The sequence below is a fragment of the Camelus ferus genome, chromosome 1 (assembly GCF_009834535.1).
Source record: "Camelus ferus isolate YT-003-E chromosome 1, BCGSAC_Cfer_1.0, whole genome shotgun sequence".
NCBI classification, from domain to species: Eukaryota; Metazoa; Chordata; class Mammalia; order Artiodactyla; family Camelidae; genus Camelus; species Camelus ferus.
The window spans coordinates 120,947,099-120,974,275 of NC_045696.1; the positions used below are offsets into that span (position 1 = coordinate 120,947,099).

A 27,177-nucleotide genomic window follows, 5' to 3' on the forward strand; every position below is an offset into this window, starting at 1 on the left:
TTACTGAATCTATCAATTACTGAGAGAGATGTTAAATTTCTCACTATGATTATGGATTTGTAAATTTCTCCTTTCATTTCTATTTACATTAATTTTTGCTATATATTGAAGCCTATATCATAAGTTGCACAAAACTACAGAATGTTTAAATCTTTCCAATAAATTACTGATTTATTCATTTATGTAGCAAAACTGTTTTGGCGGGGGCAGGTAATTAGGTTTACTTATTTATTTTTTAATGGCAGTACTAGGGATTGAACCTAGGACCTCACACATGCTAGGCACACCCCTTACCACTGAATTATACCCTCCCCTGCAGTAAAACTCTATTCTTAATGTACCTAATATTCTTTTTTGCCAGCTTTCTCTTCCCTGGAATATTTTTTCTATCCTCTTACTTTCAACTTTTCTATGTCCTATTATTTTACACATGCTCCTTGTAACATTTTTTAAAATAATAGTTCAGTCCTGTTTCTCTGTGTTTTAATTGATGATGTTAGTCCTTTGTAATTAACAACATACAGAATGTACTCCTACCATTTTATTTTCTTCCACTTCTACTTTCTTTGGACGGTCATGTTTTTGTTATGTCCCTTTTCTTCTGCTAGTTTGAAAATTGTACATCTTATTCGTATTATTTGAGTGTTTACCCTTCAATTATTAAATGCATACTTGAATAAATGAAGTTCGAAGCAATCAACATATCCACCCTTTTCTTGAACATTACGAAGACTTTAACTCCAATTACATTCTTCTTTTCCTTTATATTATTGCTATTCAGGATTTCAGCTCTGTTTTCTCTTAATCCTCACTAACTAGTGATTCCATTATCATTAGTACTGGTCTCTGAGCCAACAGTGTTTAGATTTCCTCACATTCATCAATTCTCCATTCACGCGCCCTCTGCTGCCCCAGACCTTCCTTCTGTGGGCATTTCATTCTCCCCAAAATAAACCCTTAAGTCTTATGGACGGTAAACATCATCAGGTTTTTGTTTGTTTGCTTGAAAATGTCTTTATTTTTCACTTGTTCTTTCATACTTTTCAATCTAGCTATTATTTCAGCTAAATGTTTTATATTTACCTAATTTAAGCTGTTGTTTATGAGACATAAAATCCCAGGTTAACACATAATTCTGACACTTTGAAAATATTATTCCTTGTTCTTCTGGATACTTTTACTGATGTTGAGAAGTCACTTTCCATCGATTGTCATTCTTATTAAGGTGATCTCTTTTCTTTTAGCTAGCTCTCAGTATATTCTTTGTCACTGGTGTTCTCCAGTATTTGAGGGTTTTATCTGGTTCTGGATTTCTCTCTTTCTTTTCTTTTTATTCTGCTTGAGATTTGTTTTGTATCCAAACTTGTGAATTCATGTCTTTCTAAATTCTGAAAATTTCCATCTCTCATATCTCTGTGGATTTTTCCTCTTCTTGCTTCTTCCTTTGAGAGTGTCCGTTAGATGTATGTTGGATTTTCATGTCTCATCTTCACTCTGTGAACTCTTTCTGTAACCTAGAAAGGGATCTGTTTACACATACGTTACAACTTTTAACCATATTTAAGATATCTCCTACACTCTTTGCTATGTTTTTCACCATTTTATCATGTGTGTACCTCAACCTGAATATTTTTCACTGACCGTTATTCCAGTTTCTAAATCTTCCCTTCTACCGTGTCTTATCTGCTTTCAAACATACCTACTGAATTCTTAATTTTAGTCATTTGTTTCAATTCTAGAATTCCTATTAAATTATTTTTAAAATTGTTTATAGAATCTAGTTGTCTCATTGTGTAATTTATTTCCTTGAACATATTAATCACAGTTACTTTTAAATCCTTGTCTAGTAATTCCAGCTGGTGGCTCACATATGAATTTGTCTCTATATCTTTTTTTCCTTTGGTTTTTATTCATTTGGTCTTATCTCTTGGCAAGCCTGGTAGTTTCTGAGTGAATGTTGCACAATGTATGTAAAATGGTGTAGATGTTGGATGATATTATCTTCCTCTGGAGAGGATTTGATTTTTTTTTTTTCCCGACTGGTAGTTATAGTAGGTGCAGGTCAGCTTGATCCAGTCAGGAGCTGAAAGGGTTTAAGGCTAGTTCAGACTTTGGGAGGGTTTTCCAGTTTGCCTTTATTTTTCATTCGTCCTTCAGGGTTTCCAGCTGAAGGCTTTAGTTATTTACCAAGACTCCTCTCCAGCTTTGTGAGTCTACTGAAAGCTCTGTTTAGTTTTTTAGCTTTGTAACAGCTGCTTTTTCCTTAATGTCTTGCCCCAGAGCAGTTTAGGACTCAGCAGATGCCTCAAAGATAAAATCTATTCAGAATGTCAGACCTCTCTTCTGTTCCCTTTTCTCTGGGAAATTTGCCCCTCAAGTCCTGGCTGCCTTTGTAGCCCAGAACTACAGTTTTTGTCCTCCAAGCTCAGTGAAAATGGTCTCATGTCTAGGCCACAGCTCATGCTTCTTCCAAGTGCCAGAGAGATAACACAGTGGGAGACATCAGGCTCACCTCAGTGCATCTCCTTCTTCCCAGGTCTGCCCCCCGAGTGCTCACTGCCTTCATTTGGCTTGACTGGCCTCTGACAGCATCAAAGAGCTATTTAAAAATTTTTTACCCAGATTTTATATTGTTTAAATTTTTCAGTGTTCTCTGTGCAGCTGTGGATGGTGGGAGATTTAGTGTGATAACAGCTTACTCCATCATAGTTGGAAGCTGAGGTCTTAATTTGGAGGGTTTTGTTTATTCCAATAATCACATTTTCCCCCTAGATATTCTGTTTGGTTGTTTCTCATACCAGCATCATCTCTCTCTCTCTTTTTTTTTTTTTTTTTGAGAGTATTCTGTTTCTATCTTATGTTTTCTATTCTCCATTATTTTAATCATTTGAAATATACTTATTTTTTAGTTTTTATCCTATTAGATTATCTGAAATTCCCTCAGGCTTAATTTTATTATATATTATCTGCTGACTTTTATTTTGCATTTGCTTCTGCCAGATTCTCCAAGAGGATATTAAACAGCTGAGAGCCAATTTTTATGTTAATTTCCTTGTTTAGGCTTTCTTAAGCTGTGCAGCTATTGCATATTTGAATTTCAAATGTGAGTGGGCAGAGAGATTTGGTTACAAAATATGAAGGGAGTTTTTTTTTTTTCCCCACTCAGAGTTCAGATAAGCTTTATTTTCATTTTGTTTACTTGTGAGTGAATGTTTCTTAGGTCATATTTTCACTTAAGAAGTGGACCATATAAAGAATTCTGACCTTATGTAGTGATATTAGTTCCCACTTTCCATGTTTCAGGGACTCAAGGTCTTGGCTCTTATGGATTCTGAGCTCCTTAGAGCTGCTGAGAAATCAGCACCTACTGCTCCCTCTGATTTTCAGTTTGCTTTTTGTATAACCCCCAGGCATTTGTCTCATTTTCTTGTGGGCTCAGCTGTATATATGTGAAGATACTCATATACTTTATTCAATATTTTTAGTTTTTTTCTTTTTAGGCAGAGATTTTCAAGTTGTCTAGTTCTTCATAATTTCAGAAATGCAAGTCTTAACTGACATAATTTACATTGCTGGTTTATAGTAAGAATTAATGTTATAATTAATTAATAATAAATTTTGCCCATAAATAAATACCATCATCAACATAATTTCCACATGTATATAAAGCCTGAACAATTGGATTATAATATACATACTATGTCCTAGATTATATATAGTCTGTAATAGGTGATAAAGCTCTGTGATAATTGCTCTGTGAGCTGGGTGTATGGGCACTGCATACAGTACTACGTAGGTCACGCTACAGAAACACAGTAGAGTCTGTCCTACTGAAATAGTTGGAAGTACATCATGCTTCTCCCAACTACACGTTCCCCTCCTTTTAAAGCCTTTGGTTTGAAACGCCTGTTTTCTCAGGGAAATTAGAAAATGTGGTGGTGTCTTTGAAGATTTTAAACATTGAAAGATGTATCTCTAGGATTATATGTTTACATGTGAATCACTTCACCATCACTCATATGTATTATTTATATTTGGGTTTTAAATTTTTATATTTTGCATGAAATTTTGTATTCTTTTTTGCCTTTTGTAGGAGGATACTCCATCGAGACTTGAAATCAAAGAATATATTTCTGAAAAATAATCTACTTAAAATTGGTAAGATTTTTAAAATATGTATTCCTTGGGAGAATATACTCTAGATGTTATTAATGTATCAAATTAAAGTATCTAAAAGTGTTAGAATAATCATTGGTTGATTAAAACTTCTTAAATTTTTGTTCTTACTTGGTTGTTTCTGATTATCTGATGTAAATTGAGATATGAAACATTTGCTCTATACTTGGTAGATTCAGCAAATATTTTTTGAGTTTCTATTCCATGCCAGACACTAACTACTAACAAGTGGTTAGACATTGTTTTACTAGTTCAATTACTACAGGTGCCCACCCTACCCATTGATTTTATCATAAGCAATTAGCAGTTATCACAGATAATTAAAATGTTGATAGTTAGTTGTCCTTCAGAACTATACCTCCACCCATGATAGTTACTGGATTGTTTGTCTTCATGTGATATGTTCTTAGAGGGAAAGGCATAAAAGCATGCAACTAATTAGGCAACTGTACGGAAGCTGATAGAGTCAAAATTTTATAGTCATGTTCTTGAAAAGTCTCAGGTTTCTTATTTAAAATTTCTTCTTTATTGTAAATGAAGAGCAACTCACCCCACCACCAGATAAAATTGCAAATCATTATATTCAGTGCTACCAGAATCATTCTGTTTGTTGTTATTCAGACTTGAAGTAGCTTTTTGTTTCAAGTTACTGGTTTTCCGTAATTCCAGAAATAAAAAGTTTTAGCTTACATAATTCACTTTCCTGGCTTTAAAGTCTTCTTTCTCCTGTAAGGCTTATATTTTTAAAGCTATTCACCAGTATTGTGTAATTTAAAATGTGTAACTTTTCTTCCCTTTAAAATGGTATGAATCATTGCATATTAGAATTGTCAAATTAGACACTCTTGTTAATTTCCAGTGCTGATTTATATTTCAAAGTATTCACAAAAATTAATTACTATTTCAAGGGGATTTTGGAGTTTCCCGACTCCTAGTGGGCTCCTGCGATCTCGCCACCACTTTAGCTGGAACTCCCCATTATATGAGTCCAGAGGCTCTGAAACACCAGGGCTACGACACAAAGTCTGACATCTGGTGAGTGGGCCTGGGCCGGTCTGGGTGATGTACGTATCTGCTGCCCTGAGAAAACAGTGCATTTTGTTTTGAGGCTCTTTTACTTACTACATCTACTCACTTTATTGCTTTCAGTATGAGTTATTCTGTGACCATTATGAAAGAAGGTCTTTTGGATTTAGAACTTGATATATTCCATTAAACTGATTTCAAAAATTCTCTTTATTCATAGATTAACTGGTTGGTTTGGATTTTTTCTTCTTGAACCACAAGGGAAAGTACTTAATGTATCATAAACATTAAATTTTGATATGTTTCTGCTAGCCTATTACATAAAGCATTTATAATTCTAAACACTGTGCTTTATTTCATTTTAAGGTTAACTTCCACCTCTGAAGTTTTCCTTTATTTTTTTGTCTTCTTGTTGCTTTTAAGAATTTTTACCAAAGATATTAGCCTTAAGGATAAATGTTTAAAATTCTGGGTTTTCAGTGATAGAGGCATCTGAGATTTCTCAGCTTCTCTGAGCTCTGTCCCAAAGGAATTTCTTCTTCATCATCATGGAACCAGTTTAAATCTCAATGCAAAAGCCTTGTGGAAAATTGTAGTCTGTTGTTAGCACTAGATCCTATTTGGGGACAATTTCCTTTCCTTTGAAGAGGAATCTTATGTAATTTTCAACTTGTTAAGGGTTGAAAGGACAATTTAGCTGAGAGCTTGTTAATTAAGTAAATAATTATTGTATGCAAATCAACTTAAGTAGTTCTGAGCTTTCAAAGATGAGCGTGCGAAAGATTGTGCCCACTTGGCTCTTCAAAAGAGGATCAAGTGGAAAGCTACCTTGTCTCTGGTTAGGGGAAATAAGCAGAACAGGGCTGGTGCCTTGCTATTTCACAGAAGTCGTCACTCCTGTTCTTGTGCTGGTCCCTCCCTGGGAGAGAGCACTGTCAGGACTGGGGCTGGCTGGGGCGTCTCTTGTCCATCCTGTCCCTTCAGTTCACTCTTCGTTCTCCAGAGGCTTTTTCACTGTTAACTAGTTTCCATCCTCGTGGTCTCGTGCACTTTGCCTCTCATCTGTCCTCTATCACAGCCGTCCTGATTCCCTCCAAAAACATAAACAAAACCAGACAAAAGCCACAAAGGTGTGTCCAGATGAATGTTGCTGTAAATTTTCTTCATTGACCACCTACTGTTTGCCCGTGACTGTGCAACAGCCCTTAGAGTGTAAAATCCAAAGTGACAGGATTCCTGCCCCTCAGGGGAAACCTTCTTGCTCTTTTTGGGGTAACTTTCTCCAGGTAGGGAAAATCAGTCTTGAGCTTTGGATTGAATTTGAGTTACATACCTGTATCTCTCTTCACACTTTTTGTTATTATTAGGGACATTTAAAAATAGATTTAAACATAAAATTTCATGATTAAGGTTATATGGTATCTCAGGAAGATGTTACATCATGTCACTTGAATTAAGAGTAAATTAATTTGTGAAGTTTATCATTTAAGTCTTTGGAGTTACATATAGCAAGAAAGCTGGCTTCTTTTGACAGGTAGCTACATCTGCTTACCAAATCAGTTGGCTGTCTCCCAGAACACGGAGGCAGCAGAACCCACAGAGTGGGGAGGAAGCATAGACTCCTTCACCTCAGCTGTGTCTGGCTTACCTCTTTTTGAAAAAACTGCTCCTAGTATTGCATAAAGAACCATAGGCATATCAGACAGTATCACTATAACATTTTAGGCTTACAAAAATGATATCTGATGCAGGCAAAACTTGAAAAAGTTAACACCTCCAAGATATAAAAATGTGGGAGAATTTTAGTGTATTTTTGCAAGCATTAGGTCAGTTCTCCTTGCAGAGGTTACAAACTATTCAGCGAGTACAAGCTAAGGATTTATCATCATCCTGACCCCAAATAACTACTTTTTTTTTTTAATGAATTTAGTAATTACCTTGGTTGTATCTGAATTAAAACAGGCTTATCTGGTAGTGAAATTTCTATTGCTGAACCTAAAGTGGAAAAAATAACAGAGAACTATAAATTATAGTGGCAGATATATAGGTGTGATGAGTAAGCTTTGGGAGACACTCTTAGAGAATTTAGGTTGAATGGAGTTGAGAACCTTTCCTCTGAATCTCAGTGTGTTGCATCTGTTTACTGTGGAATATTTTTGTAGGACTGTAAACACTTCTGAATAATTGACAGATGTTTTGCTTTAGCATTAATAACTGTACATATTTATTTATAATGCTCAAAGAAGAAGAACTGGCATGATACTAATTCTATTTTCATCTGTTACTGGTTGCCCATATGTAACCTTATCCTCCTGCAATCTGCTTAAACCTTTTGGGATTCATTTATTTATAGCAATCAAGTACAGGAAGTCCCTTTCTTAAAAGTGAGTTAGATTCTAAAGGTTTATAATTAGTTCTTTTTGGAAAGGATAAGATAATTAGGTTCACTGAGGACAATACTTTGAACACTGCTGATTTGTATAAGGAATTACTGAAACTTTTTTCCCCCACAGGAAAAATATATGAATTGAGTTCCTAGGCCAGCTTTTAAATTGATTTATTGAAGTTCAATAGTTAGAATTTATTATTTTCGTAGGACAAAGAAAGGACAATACTATTGGAATAGTGGTGCTGTAATTAAACAGAAAGGAAACAGACTGTTCCACTGTTGGCTTTATTTGTCTTATTGTGAGAGGTCAACCAGATGGCCCTACATTCTTTGGCTGACTTAAGTGGAGGCAATGGTGTGGGAACAGTATGGGTGTCAGAGTGTACTGAGAAGCTCTCTGGGTTTTGCTCAGGGACCTGATATGGCAGTTGGCTGGACAGGGGAACTGGAGGAGTCTAGTTCACACCCAGCATTGGAGTCAGGCTGTAGTGAGCTTGGACGGAAATGTAAGATGAGGCTTAGCCACAGGGAGAAGACAGGGAGGAACCAGCACCTCACAGAGGAGCATTCCCAGGGTGGACAGGGGAAGAGGGTGGGGAGGGAAGCAAGCCTGTCTTCCGGTGAAGGATTTAGGAAGGGAAGAAATACAGGCCAGCCTGGCAGTGGTTCCTGTGCTGATGGGGGGCCTGCAAGTGGCTGACAGCCAGCAGCCCCGTCAGCTGCTCTCGTGAAGGAAGCTCTGGGGCAAGGAAGCCCGTTCCGCTCACCTGCGCAGGGTCTGGGCAGTTCCAAGCGGATTCAGAAGCAAGTGTTGGGCAGCTTCAGCTTCCTGGGGGTGAGCACAGGTGTCACTGTTTTCACTCAGCAGAAGCTGAGGGTGGAAAAGCTTTCAGCTGAAGGTGGAAAACCTGCAGTCAGTTGGAGTATTAATACATTTTTTCAGTGATGAGCATGAAGTGACTGCTACAAACCCTGTGGAGAACGTCGGTCTGGCGTGGCAGATTTTAGAAATGGCGTGATGCAGCAGCAGCAGCAGAACCAGGAGGAGCTACCTCTGCGGGGCGCTCACTCTGTGCTAGACAGCCAATGTGCTAAGTGCCTTATATACCCTTCTAGGTGTATTTGTTATGGCAAAGATAATAATACTATAAAGAAGTTTACAACCTGCTTTTTTTTTCACTTAGCAAAAGAGAGCATTGCTCTGTATCAACACAGTATATCTACATCTCATCTAAATGTTTGCACAATATTCTGTACCTGGACACAGTCATTTGTTCAACCAAGACCTTAATGTTTTCTCTCAAGACTTTCTCTTTGTCTTTGTCTCTCAGCATTTTTACCATGATGCATCTAGGTGTGGATTTGCATTTATCCTACTTGGATTTAGTTGGGATTTTTGGACATGTAAATTAACATCTTTCATCAAACTTGATCAGATTTGGAAAGTTTTCAGCCCTTCTTTTTTTGAGTGTTTTTTTCTCCTCCTTCTCTCTATCTCATCTTTCTGGCCTCCCATTATGTGTATATTGGTGTGCTATCTGGTTTCCCACATGCTCTGAGGCAATAATCATTTGTTTTCATTTTTCTCTCTGTTCTTCAGATTGCATAATCTCTGACAGTCTGTCTTCAAGTTCACTGATTCTTTCCTCTGGTGGTTAAAATCTACTGTTGAGCCCCTCTGGGGAATTTTTTGTTTTAGTTACTGTTCTTTTCGGCTCCAGAATTTCTATTTGGTGTTTGTTTGTTTTTTTTAATATATATAATTTCTATCTGTTTACTGATACTCTCCAATTGATGTGACATTTTATCATACTTTACTTCTTTAAACATGGTTTCCTTTAGTTCATTGAATCTATTTTTAATGGCTGCTTAGATGTCTGTATCTGACTTCTGGGCTGTATCTGACTTCTGGGCTCTCTTGGACAGTTTCTGTTGCCTGTTTTCTTTTCCTGTATATGAATTGTTCTTTCCTGTTTCTTTGCATGTCACTAAATTGGTGAAAACTGGACATTTTAGTGATATATTGTAGTAACTCTGGACACTTACTCTCCTCACCTCTCTGGGGCTTGTTGTTTGCTTGTTTTTTCATTTAGAGAGTAAACCCCTTTAATTTGGGTAAGACTGTGATTACGGCAAAATTGATACCATGTAACTTCTGAGTCTAGGTCATAAAAGGTGACACAGCTTCTGTCTGAGTGCCTTGAGATCCACGCTCTTGGACTCCAGCTACTATGTGTTAAGGAAGCCTGAGAAGCACATTGGGAGGCCAGTGTGGAAGGAGCCTTTACCTCTGGTCTTTAGCCCTGACTGGGCTTCCAGACGATGCCAACACCCGTCAGCCAGCTTGGAAACGGATCTTCCAGTCTCCGCTGAGCTCGCCCAGCAGGTGCCGTGGGGAGCAGATTCACGCCTTCCCTGTCAGTTTCTGAAAGCATAGATTCATGAGCAAAATTCCTGATTATTGTTGTCTCCAGGCACTAAGTTTTGAGGTGATTTATTATGCAGCAGTGGTGACTAGAATGGGGCTTTATCAGGAGGACAGCAAGCAGGAGTTGAGACACAGCTTCTAGTCTGGGTGTCCATTATGACCAGCTGGCACTGTTCATTTTTTCTATTTTAAAAAGTTCAAAGAATGGCTTAAGAGAAGTGGCTTGTGCCAGGAGAGCTGTCCGGTACTCTGCGTGTAGGTGCATTTGATGGATGGAGCCCACAGACCTGGGAGCTGAGAGCCCTGGACCAGCAGCCTTTCCGTGTGCCTCAGACTCGCTCTTCACTCCCCTTGACTCCCCTTTCTCCCGCTGGTCCCAGCCTTGGACCACCTTCTGACTCCAGCACCATCGCTCCATCTTTCCCATAGCTCAGTGGTGTGCTCAGACCAGCTCACAGGACTCCACCATCCACATCTCTTCTCAGCCCCACAGAAATCAGTAAACGCTACAGATCAGGGCTTCCCTTCCCACCCAGAAAGCCAGTTTCCAGGATGTCTGGCTCCCTTGGCCTTACTCCCTGTTGCCCGTGGGTGTTCACAGAAAGAAAGAAACATCAAGACGTGTTAAGTTCTGATCTTTGTCCTCAAAAGACTGACAGACACACAACTTGCCTTATGTTGTTATAGAGGAAAACAAGGAGGCCCTGATGTACGGGAGTGAGATTCACTCAGGGTGAGGGTGCAGAGCATCCGCTATTGTCTCAGAGTAGATGATGCCTGCTCAGCATGTGGAGGGATGGAGGAAAGTCTGACAAAATGCCTTAGAAGGACCCAGTGCCCATGACTGGAGGTGAGGGGGTGTCCACTGGGGAAGGGGCTATGAAGGGTGGGGAGAAGGCTGCCCAGAAGAGTCACTCAGTCTTGTCACTCACAGTGGGCCTCAAATGTGTGTATCTGAAGTTATCTTCAAATGAGTTCATATACGTTAAAGGTGTTAGTGTATTAAATGTAAAATTTTCAAGTATTTTAGAAAATATAATGAGAATTTTAAAATAGTTGCAAGTGACCTGGGCTTTCTCTGCCTCCGGAAAGACCCTGGAGCACTGCGAGGACACGGAAGCTTAGTGATTCTCGGCGCCTTCTGACAACTGAGGACAAAGTGTGCGTGTGTTGGAGAGGGTGGGGCAATAAATTCCTGAGACTGAAGAGGTGGAGTTCACATGGTGCATGGCCCGTGGAGTCGTGCTAAGGAGCCTGAACTTTATGTTCTGGGGCAGCGGAGCTGCTGAAGGCTGTTAAACAAGGCGATGGTATATTAGTCAGCTTTGCTGCAATAACAAAGAGCTCCAGGATCTCAGGTCCTTATGAAGTGTGCTCCTCCTCAAGTTACAGAGGACTGCACATAACAGTGCCCTGCTCCAGGTTTCCCAGGTCCAGGACTCAGGCTGTGCCCTGACCCGAATGAGCCTGTCTAGTGCTGAGGGAGGGAGCAAGGGCTGCGCCATACCAGGAGACCGCAGGCAGAGCTTCCACCTGGTGTCCCGTGCCAGTGACCAGGAAGGCCATGTGGCCAGTCCCCATGTCAGCAAGGAAGGAAGTGCACTCCCCTCCCCTGGAGAAGGATGGGAGGGGTGAGCAGTCTGCCAGGAGAGTTGGTGTTACGGTGACACCGGACTCAGGGATGGAGGACAGATGGCAGTGGGGAGAAGTGGTGTGGAGACAGAGGCAGAGGAGCAGGCCTTCGGGTGAGTCGGCGTATTCTGCTACTTCTGGCACTCTGTCCATGTTACAAGAGCCTCCAGAGGCAGTGAGAGATGATGGACACAGTCGGAGCAGTCATTCACAAGAGGGTGAAGTCTTATGCCACAGGGGCAGTGCGTGCTGTTCCCACGTCCAGCCCTTGTGGGGTGGGGGCCGAGAGAGGAGCAGCGGCAGTGGAAGGGCCCTCCTTGCCTCTAGCCCCCTGTCCACCTGCTCTGAGCACTGCCCACACTCACATCCCACACGTTATGGTTGGCGTGGAGTCTGTGACCGTGACCCCAGGAATAGCTAAAGATGCAAAAAGTCTCTCTCCTCTGCCCCCTGTGATCGCCTTGCCCTCCCCTCTTCCCCCTGGTGTTGATCGTGTCCTCAGTTCTTCCGTTGGCCGGATTCTTCAGGTGTGGAGGGCTTGGGAACACCATGGTGGAGGGAGATGAGACAATCCTCCTTCACACATTGTGATGCTCAGTTGTGGAAGAAGGTAATTAGAAAGAGCTGGTCTGAGCAGCATGTGAAATCCATCCAAACTTTGTCCCTAAAATTATATGAATTTTCCCCAAAACACGATTCTATACTGGGATGATATCGTAGCAGGAATGCATTCACTTTTCATTACTCTTTTTAAAAACTCAGATCCTCAGACACTCTAGCCATGTTTTGAGTGCTCAGTAGCCACCCATGGCTTGTGGTTATGATGGACAGAAATGGAGACCATTTCCGTCATCGCAGAAATTTCCCCTGGACAGTCCTGAGCGATCGTGCTCCAGCCCCTTCAGGCCTCACCCTGGGGCTCTCTTGCATTCGCCCTGCCTTTGGATTGGGTAGAACCCCTGAGGTTTTAGCCTCAGATTGGTCCCTGTGCTCTGCAGTGAGTACCTGTTGACTGTTCTGGGGGTCCTTCAGTCACTGCCTTGATTCTTCTGCTTCTTCTCAGTACTGTGCAGGGCACATGGCAGTTGTGGTCTGTCTTCATGCTCTCAGACTTTGAGGTTCAGGGAGACATCTTGTCACCTGACTTTGTTGAAAATGTTGGCCCTGGTTTTTGGTTTGCTATTTAGCTGCTGTTTTATATGGGGATTCAAGGAAGATCCAGAAACTGTGGTCCCACTGTGGCCACCATTTTCCCCCAAATACTCAGAATCAGCATTCTCACAAAATCCTTGGGTGATTTGTATGCATCTTAAAGCTGATAGAGGTTCTGAGACATGATGAGTCCTTAATAAACAGGTGCTGTATAATATAGCTTCTTAAGTGTTTTTTCAAGCAGCCCAATGTCTTTCATTATATCCACACTGAGTATATGCTGATATTCAACTGCACCTAGGTGTAAAGACTTTTGTTTAGTAACACACTGAAGCAAAACCTACTACTCTCGTATTAAATTTCTATTACTCTATTTATTCACTGCTTAAATTGGGTATACTCTTTTCTAGATGCATGTGTTAGGGTGGTCCTTGATTACATCAGATAAAAAATATTATCTAGAAGGTCAGTAAAACTTCCCCAACCAGAGTCATGAACCGCTGTGGGGTAGGCTTCCCTTTGCAAAGTCAGGGCAGATTTCAAAGGGTAAATTTAGTTACCTCGTGAGAAGGGGAAGTCTAAGTTACATTTGCAATTCATTATCAATCTGTGCTTCAGAAATCCTCTGGGCAGTTCTGGTTGACTTGGACAGATGGCAGGTTTATGGAATTCAGGCATAATTTACTTCATGGGCACCTGATCCCAGCCTTTCCCGTTTTCTGCCACATTCACCCCCTCAGGGATTTATTTGCTAATTTCTTCACAATTGACCATATTTCAGGAAAAGAAAGGAACGCAGATCACAGACTGCGAAGTAATAGGTCCCTCTTGTTTTTCAGCTCATCTTCTGGTCGCACACCCTTCCTTGCTCTTGCATTGCCATATTTAAGATTCTCGTTCTCAAATAAGGGAAAAGTCTTTGAAAAGGATAGAAGTAATGCATTTGCAATGATGTAATTATCTCCAGATAATAATGCCTGGTTGGCACTGGAGAAAATAAAAACATAGACATATAGGTACTCAGACAAAGAGTTACTAGGATAACAAATATACATAGCGGATAGATTGTAAAACTGGTACAGGATAATTACAACATCCTTCACCCAAGTGTCGCGGTCGTTTCTACAGTCAGAATGTCTCCTATTTCAGTTACCGACTCCCATCCCAGGCAGGTGGGCGGGGACCAGGGCAGGTCCCTCTCCACATGATACTGGTTGATAAATGAAGTCTCCCCACGTGCTCAAGCCCAAGTAGATGTCAGCAGATCAGAGTAAGGTGGGTAAACGGAAAGCAGCATGCCTCCAGCGTAGCTGAGAGGCTTTCCATAAAAGAGAATCGTTTTGTACCCAGGTTGATTACTGAGTTATCCTCTAGATCTAATTGTTCATAGTCTGTTTAGCCAGATCTTTTTATAACCTTAATGCATTCATCAAATGTGGCTAAGATGGAATTATGTCTCCATAGAACCAGGGTTTGACTTTTTGATCAACTCACTGTGCTTAATAAACCACTAACCCCCTTTCCCTGCCAAGCAACAGAAAAGCAAAGGCCAGACTTGCCTGCCTTCCTCTTCTTTTGCCCTGGAAGGCCTCACTGTCTGTGTGCCCTATATTTGCCACGGTCCAATGCCCTGTGAGGCTTGTCTCAAGCCCCAGGGACTTGTGAAGGTGGGTTATGGTTCCAGATAGGACCTGATGTAATCTTGGAAAGTCAGCCCCTGCCTGAAAGGCTTCTGTCAGGGCTAGACAAGATTGCCAACTCAAGAGAGTCCTTACAGTCGGAAGTGCTCTGTGAGTGCAGCACAGAGAGGTGGGCTCGCACAGAGTTTGTGTCTCTCGAGCCAGACAGCCTGTGTTGCATCTCTGGCTCCACCGCCCACTGAATACGGAGCCTCGAACAATTTACCTAATTTTAGGGTTTCCTCATCTGAAAAATGGGAATGATAATAATAGTTCCTGCTTCAGTGGGACTGTTGTGAGGATGATTAAATAAGCTTCGATATGTGAGGAACGTAGAACGGGGCCTGGCTTGTAGTGAACACCATCATTAAAGTGTCAGCTGTCATTTTCATCATTATTGCCATTGTGATTGCTGCCACTTGTGTTAAGTGAAGACAGTAGAACAGTCAGCTCCCAGGATGCTCAGAGGTTCCTGGGTCAGGGATTGCTGCTCTCGTCCAGCCCTTCAGACCTGTGGGAGCCACTAGAGGTTGTCTGGCTGTGCTCTGCTTCTCACCGGAGTCCTGGAGACTCTGAGCCCACAGGGCCTGAATGACATCCTCTGCCTCTCAGACCTGTGAGTTTGATTTGCTTTGTTCAGTGTTCAAATTATTCCACGTACATTAGGTTACACAGCAGGGTGTAAATTGTTTAGACAACATTTCTAAGAATGATTGAATAAGAACCGATACCAGTAGCAAACAGGCTCATCTAGCACGTGCCTGTCTGGGCAGATTCTTCCTCTCTCCCAGCTTAGGTTTTCTCATCTATACCAGTGGGAGTTTGGAGTGAGCGAATCTCCGAAGGCCCTTGTGGCCCCACTGCTGTGTCAGTGCGAGAAAACTTCTGGAGGTTTGAGTCAGGCTGTCCTCTATGGAGAGGCAGTGCATAGCACACGGGTATCTTACACATACCCACACGTGTGAAAGTGTTTGGTTCAGTCTGATGATTATAGTAGTGTATAGCCCTCCTCTCTCTTCTTTTTAAGAAAACTTTTTTAAAAAATAGTATAACAAGTGCTGACTTGATAACTGCCTTTTTCATTTCAGCCATTCTGATGAGCATGTCGTGTTACTGCGCTGTGGTTTTAATTTGCATTTCTCTGATGGCTGATAATATTAAACACCTTCTCATGATCTGGGGCCAGTTAGTGCTTCTCAAGTCTTTTGCCTGTTTTATTACTGGATTCTCCTTTTTCTTACTGATTTATAGGAGTTTTAATTAATTTTTAACACCTTTTCGGATACCAGTCTTTGATAGATCCTTGAATTGCAAGTATCTTTTCTCATTCTGTATCTTCATTTTTACCTTCCAAATGGTGTCTTTTCATGAATAGAAGTTTATGATTTTATTGCAGTCCATTTTGTCAGTCCTTAACTTTATTGTTAGTACTTGTTGCCTTTTGTATAAGAAATCTTCACTTACTCCAAGAGCAGGAAGATATTTTCACCTGCTTTCTCTTAAAAGCTTTATCATTGTATCTGTAATTGATTTTTGTGCATGTGTGTGCTGTGAGACGGGCCCATATACCTGATTTTCCATATGGATGCTCCACTGGACTAGCATACTTTATTAAGAGGGTCTTCTTTTCCTCGACCACAGTGCAGTTCATCTTGCATCAGCCAAGCGATTGAATATGTGCAGACCTGTTTTTGAGCCCTGTGTTTTGTTCCACTTGTCTATTTTTTTTCTTCTTTGCCAATATCACACTTTCATAAGAAATACAACCTCATAATAAATCTTGCTATTTGGTAATACAAGACTTCCAGATTCCATCTTCTTCAGTTTCCTTGGCTGCCCTTTGCATTTCCATTTAAATGTTAGAATCAGCTTCTCAGTTCCCACAAAACAGTCTGCTAGGATTCGGATCTATATTGCATTAGACCTCCAGGTCACTCTGGGGAAAATGGACATCTTCATATTATTGAATCTTCCAGTCCAGGAGTGTGGCTCTACCCCTCCCTGGTTTTTTAGGTCTTCTCTAATTCCTCTCAGCAATGTATTCAGGTTTACAGGGCAGGATCCTGCACATCTTACGTTAGATTTATTCCTAGGTATTTAACATTTTGTGATGTTAACATAATTGACACTTTTAATTTCATTTTTAAGTGTGTCTGTACAGGCTTATAGAAATTACCTTTGTATCCAACAACTTTGATAAATTTAATTGTTAATTCTAATAGTTAGTAGTGTCTTTTGACCTTTATAAATGTGCTCAATCATGTTCAAATACTTAATGACGCTGTCTTTTTTAATCTTCATGGCTATGTTTTACTGTTTCTGGCCTATTGTTTGGGTGGCACCCTCACTTCAGTGTTGAATAGCAATGATGACAGTAGGCTTTCTTATCTTTTTTCTTGATCTCAAAAGTAAAGCATAAACTTTCAGTATTTTACTAGTAAGTATAATAGTTACTATATATTTTATAACTTTAAAATCAGATTAAGGAAGTTCTCTTCCATTCCCAGTGTGCTCAGTTTTCCTCTTTTTTAAATCACAAATTTTTTTTTAAATTGAAGTACAGTTGATTTACAATGTCGTGTTAGTTTCAGGTGTACAGCAAAGTGATTCAATTATACATATATATGTTCTTTTTCATATTCTTTTCCTTTATAGATTATTACAAGATATTGAATATAGTCCCCTGTGCTATACAGTAGGACCTGTTGTTTATCTATTTTACATATAGTAGTGTGTATCTGTTAATCCCAAACTCCTAATTTATGCTTCCCCTCGACTCCTTATCCCTTTGGTAACCATAGTTTGTTTTGAGTGTCTGTGAGTCTGTTTCTGGTTTGTAAATAAGTTCCTTTGTATCTTTTTTTTTAGATTCCACATATAAGTGATATAGGATATTTGTCTTTGTCTGACTTACTTCATTTAATATGATAATCTCTAGGTCCAGCCATGTTGCTGCAAATCCACGTTGCTGGTATTATTTCATTCTTGTTTATGGCTGAGTAGTATTCCATTGTACATATATTGTATCTTCTTTATCCAGTCATCTTTTGATGGACATTTAGTTTGCTTCCATGTCTTGGTTATTGAAAAAAAAAAGTGCTGCTATGAACTTGGGGTGCATGTGTCTTTTTGAATTAGAGTTTCCTCTGGATATATGCCCAGAAGTGGGATTGCTGGATCCTATGGTAACTCTATTTTTAGTTTTTTAAGGAATCTCCATACTGTTTTCCATAGAGGCTGCACCAATTTACAGTCCCACCAACAGTGTGGAAGGGTTCCTTTTTCTCTACACCACAATGGGTTTTGACTTTCATCGAATGTTTTTTCTGCATCAAGATAATGATGTAATTTTAATTTTCTCTTTTCTTCTATAAAAAGGTATATTCCATTGATTGATTTTTAAATGTTAAGTCAACTCTGTATTCCTGAAATAAAATCTATTTGGTCATGATATATTATCTTTTTACTGTATCATAGTATCCTATTTGAAATGCACACACTTGTGTGTGTGTTTGGATTTGTTGACTGTGTGTTGATGAAAAATTCACCTATAATTTTCTTTTTTCTATATTTTTCCTTTCTTATCTTTTCCTCATTATATGTTTATAAAAGGAGACATTGAATAAGATTGGCGTTATTTATTCCTTAAATATTTGGAAGAATTTGCCAGTACAGTAAAGCCATCTGGCTATGGAAGTTTCCCTTGTTAAATTTTTTTTTCAGTTACTATATTAAACAGTTACTTTTCTCTGTTTAGTAGATTTTCTATCTCTTCTCATATCAGTTTGCTAAGTTACATTTTTAGACTATTATTTCATCTGGTTTGTCAGATTTCTTGGAGAAAACTATGTTTGTGACGTCACCCTGACACTTCTAACACCTGTGCAGCCTCAGTGCTGCCTGCTTTCCCGCCCTGGCCTTCTTCACCTCTGTGATGTTTCCACTTTCCTTGATCAGCCTTGCTAGAGGTCTATTACATTTTTAGTGTTTATTGATTTTATTTTTATTGTATGTTTGTTTCTAGCTCATTAATTTTCACTGTTTTAAAATTTTTTTCCTTCTTTAAATTTTCTTTCTTGACTTGCTGCTCTTTTTCTAGCTTCTCAAGTTGATTTGAACCATAGATGTTAAGACTTTTTCTTTGTTAATATATGCATTTGATACTTTCAATTTTGTTAAAAGCTTTTACTTTAGCTGCATTTAATTAGTGTTGATATTTTGTGCCTTTATTAGCATTCATTTAAAAATATTTTCTAATTTCTGTTGTGATTTCTTGTTTGACCCAGGGACTATTAAGATGTGTATTCCTTAATTTTCAAGCAGTTGGAGATCTTGTAGCTTAATGTTGTTAATGTCTAGCTTAATTTCACTGTTGTCAGGAAATACTCCCTGAAGATTTCAATTGTCTGTAAGGCCAATTTTGGTAAATGTTTCATGTGCCCTTGAAAAGAACCTGAATTCTGTCATTGTTCAGTGCATTTATGTTAATTTGCCGATTTTGGTAATTGTGTTTAGATTTTCTCTATCCTTACTGACTTTTTTCTGTTTGCTTGTTCTATCAGTTATTGGAAATGTGTTAAAGTCTTTCACACTGATTGTGAATTTGTCTATTTTTCTTTTTCTTTCTGTTGATTTTTTTTAACATTTTTTATTGATTTATAATCATTTTACAATGTGTCAAATTCCAGTGTTCAGCTCAATTTTTCAGTCATTCGTGGACATATACACACTCATTGTCACATTTTTTTCTCTGTGAGTTATCATAACATTTTGTTTATATTTCCCTGTTCTATACAGTGTAATCTTGTTTATCTATTCTACAATTTTGAAATCCCAGTCTATCCCTTCCCACCCTCCACCCCCCTGGTAACCACAAGTCTGTATTCTCTGTCTGTGAGTCTATTTCTGTCCTGTATTTATGCTTTGTTTTTGTTTGTTTGTTTGTTTTTGGTTTTGTTTTTTAGATTCCACATATGAGCGATCTCATATGGTATTTTTCTTTCTCTTTCTGGCTTACTTCACTTAGAATGACATTCTCCAGGAGCATCCATGTTGCTGCAAATGGCATTATGTTGTGGGTTTTTATGGCTGAGTAGTATTCCATTGTATAAATATACCACATCTTCTTTATCCAATCACCTGTTGATGGACATTTAGGCTGTTTCCATGTTTTGGCTATTGTAAATATTCTGTTGATTTTTGCTTCACGTACACACGCATGTGCTCACACTTACACACACAGTGTTGCTGGGTGTATGTGGTTTTAGAACTCTTGTATGTTCTTAGAAGTTTGCTTTCTTTACCAGTCTACCATCTTAACCCTAGTAGTGGTTCTTGCCCTAAAGTCTGCTTTGTCTGGTGTTAGTATAGCTACACCAGCAATATTCTGATAAGTATTTGCATGGTATATCTCTTTCTGTCAACTGCTCTGTGTTCTTATATTTAAGATTTGTTTCATGAAGAGTTATAATTTTTTACCCAGTCTGGTAATCTTTTTATTGGAGTACTGTCTATTTATGTTAAATGTAATTACTCCATATTTATAATTTTCTTTGCTGTCTTGTTGTTTGCTTTCTATACATCTCACTTGTTTAATGTTCCTTTTTCTGTCCTTCTTGCTTGCTTCTTTTTTTTCTTTTAATGGAGGTACTGGGAATTGAACCTTGGACCTCATGCATGCTAAGCATATGCTCTACCACTGAGCTATACCCTCCCCCTTTCTTGCTTTCTTCTAATTTGAATTTTTATTATTTGAGTTTTTCCCTCCAGTAACTTGTAGTATGCACGTGTCAGTTACACATTATTTCACTATTCTTTCAGTGGCAACTCTAGCAATTCTAACGTGCATCCTGACGTATTACAGTCTAGTAAAAATGATTACTTCACTTTCTCAGTAATATTAGGACCTTGTGATACTTTACCATCTTATGTCTTTTGCATTATTTTTGTCATGAAGTGTTATCCTACATATTTAAGTCCCACAAGAGAGTTGGTATTGTTTTATGGAGTTAGTATTGACTTACACATACCCACACACCACCTCCTCCAGGGCTCTACACTCCTTTCATCCCTTGTTCCTGCCTGGGATTCTCTTTCTTCTGTTGGAGGAACTCCCCTTCAGAATTTTAGTGCTTTCCTGCTGGCAATGAATTTTCTCAGTTTTTGTGGATCTAAAAATATCTTTCTTTCACCTTTATTTGAATGAAATTATTTTTATGGATATAGAAATCAAGACGTATGCTACTACTCCAAATAGCAGTTAGTAGTCTTGCAGATGGATGCAAATTTATTGAGCTTCAAATAATTTTCATAATTTATAAGGTTTACATGGATCTTGGAATTATAGTCAATATCATGTGATTTCTCCTAACATCCCTCTCTTTCTAGTATTCCATCTGGAAATAGTTTAGGGTTTGGAAGGAAAAAGACTTAATTCAGGAGTCAGTCAAGGTCACTTGTGTGACCTTGGCCAAGTCATTTAATTTCTCTGAGCTGGTTTCCTTATGTATAAAATGGGGAAAATACAATATTGGCTCTATTTCACTAGGAAGTTATGAGGCTCTGTTGAGATATATATGGCACTGCTTTGTAATATGTAAAGTGTCAATCAGTTTGAAAATTTTAGTATGATTATTGTTTACTGGAACAGAAACATTTTCAGTATGTCTATCCAGAATTTTCTTGCAAATGCACATTTTCTTGAACACCCACAAAATGGTTAAAATTATAGTATTCATGTATGTATATATTTATATATGCCTTGCCTTTTATGAGAAAGCGGAACAGTGTTTTACATAAAATACAGCTTACACAAGGTCAACTGCAAATTTATTTCTAATCTTTCAAGCAACTAATAAGAAGAGGGAGATCTGGACAGTTACAGAATTCAAAATACCATTAAGATAAAAATAATCCATTATCCAGAAGAACTACAGTTCTTTCTTAACACTAAGTTCAGGCAGGAATTTCCCCTTAGTTTTCTTAATGATGTAGATTATTTAAATTTTTTTTCTGCTGATTTAGAGATTGCTGATTTGCATGGTTAATCCAAATTAGTGTTGGACTCATCTAGGGGTTTAATACCCTGCTTCATGCTCCCAGAGGGAGAATCACACACTTTAATGTGAGCTGCAGGCGGTGCTCTTCCAGCCAGCTGGCAACTGGGGTCTGTTTAGAAAACTAATAAAGAATGCCGGTTTCCTTGCAAAACACTTGGACACACACTAGAGGGAAAGTTGGGCTAAAACATTTAAATTGTATTTCACGTACACGACATCGACTGAACTGCCTGAGGAAGACAGTATTCGCCTGCACTTTATCTTCCCTTCACAGAGGTCAATGCGCCAGTTCCTCACCACACTGATCACATGTTTATTGAGTCCCTGCTACATGTAGACATACTCCTCTCTCTCTTCGATGAAAAGTACTCATTCAGACTCACATTTTGTGCTTTCTCCTTTCACTTTTTCCTTTTTTTTTTTTTTTTTTTTTTAGTAAGCCTGCATAATGGAAAACAAAGTGTGGAACTGAAGCTTTTAAACAAACAGCTGAGGGGTTTGTTTGTGCTCACACCCAGTGCCCTGACACACCTGAGAATTTGCGTGACAATCAAGTTTAAAGTAGGACGTTTATTCCTCATTTAAATTCTTTGCCTGTGTCTTCAGGTCTCTAGCGTGCATTTTGTATGAGATGTGCTGCCTGAACCACGCATTCGCAGGCTCCAATTTCTTGTCCGTGGTTTTAAAGATTGTGGAAGGCAGCACACCGTCCCTCCCCTCAACGTACCCCAGAGAGCTGAACGCCATCATGGAAAGGTACGGAGAGGCTCGCATTGCCGCAGGAGGGATTTCAGTTGCACTTGTATTTTAGCGCATTTGGACAATCATTTTCTTTTTAAACATTACAGCATGTTGAACAAGAGTCCTTCGTTGAGACCATCTGCTATAGAAATTTTAAAACTTCCTTACATCGATGCACAACTACAGGTATTTAAATGAGCGGGAGTCCAGGAAGCACGCATTAGCATTTATGTACATTCTAGGACTTGAAGATATGCTGTGGGAATAAGGTGCCTTAAGAATCAGTCAGGAAGAAGCAATAAGATTTTCCTGAAAATCTGGGAGTAATTATCAGTAGGCAACCTTTTTGCAAAAGAAGGGGTGTAACCTCCAGTTCCCTGGGGTCCCAGGTGCAAGAAGTTAGGATTGTGACTTTCTGCCTAAACTCAACGTCCACCCTTAGAGCACCTGGTTGACAAGTCTTCCCTCCACATTCTGTGAGCGCGTGCCTGCTGGTGCAAGGGTGCTGCTATGCTGCAGGCTCGGTCACGTGGGGCCTTGGTTTACCCCCCCCCCCCAAGAAGAGATCTTAGGGATACTTTTTATTGACTCAGTGAGTTTATTTTGTTTTCCTGTAGGTTAGAAATTTCGATGTAGAGAATCTGCCTCCGGTGATAAGGAAAAAGCAAATGGTACCCTCTGGGGAGGTTTTTCTTTTTTTTTTTCAAACTTCATAGGCTTTTACAATACAAATCCCCCAGGCAGATTCCCTTTAATTGTAGGAATAGTTTTAAGTGGACTCACAGAGCAGCCATTCACCTTCACAAATGGGCACATGTCTTCTTCATCAGCGTCCCGTTCTCCATCCACGGGAAACAAGGATGCTGACTTGAGGGGTGTTCGTCAGTTGAGCGCCAGGCACTGTACTGACACTGGAGGTGACAGGTTGGAAGGAACAGATGTGTCTCCTGCTCTTTTGAAGCTTGACTGTTAGTAAGAGGACCCAATAACTAAGAAGGAGTCAGCAAATAAAGAAAATAATTGTAAATGTTAGAAGTGCTAGGAAGTGCTAAGAAAGCAAACAGGATGCTGTAAAATAAGGGAAGGGAAGGGCTTGGGTGCTCGGAGGAGGAGCTGGTGACATTGTGACACCATCAAGGTGTGGGAAGCAGCCAGCCCTGCAGGGAGCCTGAGGAAGGGGGTTGGAGTCACAGGGCACATCCCTGACTTAGGGAGGGGGATGTTCCCAGAGGGACCTGGGTGGGGGACGCTCCAATGCCAGCATGTGCTGGGGTGGGTGGTGAGGACGAGGAGGAACAGCACAGGAGAAGGGAGGTGCAGCAAGTTCTCAGTGCAAAGCGGGCTCCACTTGCCCACGGGCAGGCCTTCGGAAAACAGCCAAAAGTTGGTTGAGATCAAAACCACACTGGAGGGTCTGTGAGTAAACAAACAAAAAAAGAGTCGAAAGGCATCCAATAGATCCCCTGGGACTAGGGTGAGGCAGGTGAGGCATTTGTCCTGGGACAAAATTAAAGAGGACACCAAAAACTCAGTAATCAAGATGAGTAATATTGTAATGTGGTGTTTAAAAATCCAAAGTAATGTAAAAATTCAAGGTAACAAAATATCATAAGCTCAAGGACAGGATCCAAGAGGGCTAGGATTAAGGTGAAGCTGAAACTGGGCAGGACCCTGTGGGGCCTTCCGGGCATGAAAGCCTCGTGTGTCCCCCACTTCCCGTTTCTAGGGAAAAAGGCTTCAGTCTTCAAAGAGCGGACTTAAGCAGTTATTAACTAGGGAAGGGAGGGAAAGCAGGAACAAAAGCATTCAAGCAAGAAAAATAATGATAGCTTTAACAACAGTTCAGGGATAAAATGGAGTCCCAGTTCTTCCTCCATGGAGACTCAGAACGATCTGACACAGATCTTTGAGCTGTTCTGCAGAAACTAAGACCTCACCAAGTGGATACTGGGGACTACGTCCTGACCACAAGCACATGGACCCCAGACTGGTGAAGCAGCAGGTTGAGGTTTAAGATTCCCAAAACATCACCCTGTTACCTCACCACCAACCAATCAGAAGAAAGTGCACGAACTACAAACTTCACCCCAAATGTTACCTTTAAAAACCCTCCCTGGAGAGCCATGGGGAGTTGGAGTCTTTTGAACATTAGGCGCCCGTTCTCCTTGCTTGGCATCTGAGGAACACGCTGGGCTTTCCTTCACTACGGCCTGCGGTCAGTAGACTGGCTTTGCTGTGCGGGGGCGAGCAGACCCAAGCTCAGATGGGAACAAAGCAAGTTCAGGACTGGATCCTGGCAATATTTAAACTTTTGATGTCATATTCTCCACAGCTTTTATCATTAGTATTGATCTGTTTTAATATTGCATTAAAATATTATTTATCCAGGTTACTGAGTTTCTTGTGCCCCTTAAATTTTGCACCTGAGGTGAATGCCTCCCTTGTCTCAGCCTGGTCCCGGCCCTGGGCGTGGAGGCTTGTCCACTGCAGGCCTGGATGGGGAGCCGAGGGCAGGCCTGCCTGTGGCTGGAACGAGAGAGCAGGCTGTCAAGATGAAGGTGGCCAGGTGGGCAGGAGCCTGACCCCACAGATTCTGTTTGCATAAGTTACTGTGTTATTTTTTTAACCCTTTATAGAAGGACAAATGGCTACCAGTGGGTTTGTTTCCAAGCCCCCAGATATGGGTAGTTGTTCTACAGATCAGAAGGGCACCCGGGGGTTTTATGCCTTCTCATCCTTGAAGAGGAGTCTTTAAGGTGCATCGGGGGTTTTCTTTTTTTCAGCATCTGATGTGTCGCTATTCGGAAATCACGCTGGAAGACAAGAATTTGAATTGTCAGAAGGAGGCTGCTTATATAATTAATGCCGTGTAAGTAATTGCTCTGTTTTTTTTTAAAACCCATTGAGTGTAAGTGTTAAATGCGTTTGTCTTAAAAAGTCTATTAGCATTAAGCTGACTGCATGGAGTCTCCTAGGATTCACTTAAGTCTTGCCAAGAAATTAAGGAGCTTCAGTAACTTGGCGTTCCAAAGCCCTTCACCCCAGGTGGTAGCAAATTGAAATCATAAAAGTTTAAACCTCTGCACAGCTTACAGATCTGCAGGGTAGCTCTGCAGTTGTCTTCTAAGTATAGAGGGAAATTCATATCTCAAACATTTAGTGATATTTATGCTAATGAACATTGAGATTAAGCATAAATAGCTTCTGCACGTTGTTTGCTTAACAGGAACTGGCAGAATAGCTATTGAAAATATAACATTGAACTTCTAGGACAATTGAAAATAAGCCAAAATCCACTTTCTGGAGATAGACATGAGAACCAGAGAATGTGTGCTTCACAAAGAACCATAATTATTTCCTCATCTAACTTCTCTCTCCTACCTCACTCAAAATTTGTCATAACTTAAAAGAGCCCCAAATTCTAGGTTACTTCAGAACAGCCCTGGGCAGCTGTTCAAGCTGTGTACTGCTGAATTCCACAGGGGCACCCCTGATAAGATAAGACCAAACCTATAATTTTGCTGAAAGAACTCTCTACCTAATTTTGTAAGGACCCGATGAGGACAGTCCCTCCCAGAGCTGTACAAGGCAGCGGGTGAGAACAGGAGCCCTCACTGGCTGATCTTCAAGGCCAAATAACACAAATATGCTTCTCTAATCCTCAGTCCAGTGGTTTCTCAACGGCACTGTGTTGGTTTTCCGTCTTCACATTCAAACTGAGAAAACTGGACCATCAAAGCTGTCAGTGTTCATTTACTGCATGAGCTCCAGCGAACATGCCCTAACCTCAGGAGGCAAGTCCTCAGACATCCTCCCATACCCTCGTTTTCTTGGATTTCTACCTATTTTTTCAGGAATGCTGGAACTTCTCATTCTATTTTATTAACAAGATATGTGAGAGTGGAAGAAATCTCATTTTAAAACTATTGGACTAATTTTAGCTCTCATTTTGCCCTGCGGTGGTGACACAGTCTTCCTGACAATGCTCACAGTTAAAGTGTGCTGGCGGCCACTTGTTTGGGTGGTCTTCCACATTATGAAGTACTGATTTCACATTGTCACTATTATTTTCTAGATCTATGACTATGTGTTAAGGAGCTCTGTTTGGTCTTACAAAATAAGGCATGTGTATTCCTGAAAACTGCGTGTCCCCTGGACTCTCTGATCTGAACTGTGTTCCAGAGGGATGAGAACTGCCTATAATGAGCGGTCATTATAATTTCCTCATAGTGTTTCTTAAGGATGGAGTTGAATGCAAAAGGTATTCTGCTGTTGGTCCTAACCAGGCCAGGCGCAGAAACAGTACCATTGAGAAGTGGTCGCACACCTTTCCGTACATGATTCATGGGGGCACGTATCCTTAACTGTAGAAAGAGTTTCTTTCATAACACTGGCTAACACTTTGGGGATGACAACCGTACACTTGGCTCTGTTATAAGCACTTCGAATGAATTAACTCATTTTACTCACAACCACCGTGTGAACTAAGTACCATTATCATTATCATCTAAATGATCAGAGACGTTCTGTAATTTGCCCAAGGGCGTATGGCACGTAGCACACTGCAGACCATGCACTCCATCACCAGCCATGCCGCCATGAAAGTACCTACGGTGTGAAGCCTGGAGTGTAAGACATTCAAGAGCACCCAGCTAGAATAATACCGCCGTTTGGGGGTACTTTTATGTGTCACACCCTCTACATACATTGTCTCACGTGATACTCATGACAGCCCATTCTTTATGGATGAGAAAACTGAGGTTCAGGGAGATCAGTAACATGCCCAGCGCCACAGAGCTAGTGAGCGGTAGGGATGGGATTCAAACCCTGCCTGCCTGATTCCAAAACTGTGTCCTATCCGCGTGGCTGAGTTAGTCTGCTGGTCTGTTCCTCCCT

At 40.2% G+C, this 27,177-nt stretch overlaps 1 protein-coding gene across 1 annotated transcript in view; it reads left to right on the forward strand.

Moving 5' to 3' along the window:
- Positions 1–27,177, forward strand: part of NEK11 (NIMA related kinase 11) — a 203,285-nt gene that overhangs the window by 72,650 nt on the left and 103,458 nt on the right. The window contains 5 exon segments of the mRNA XM_032489468.1: positions 4,094–4,158; positions 5,085–5,211; positions 22,147–22,296; positions 22,389–22,467; positions 25,065–25,150. Of these exon segments, the coding sequence (XP_032345359.1) occupies positions 4,094–4,158; positions 5,085–5,211; positions 22,147–22,296; positions 22,389–22,467; positions 25,065–25,150 (507 nt within the window).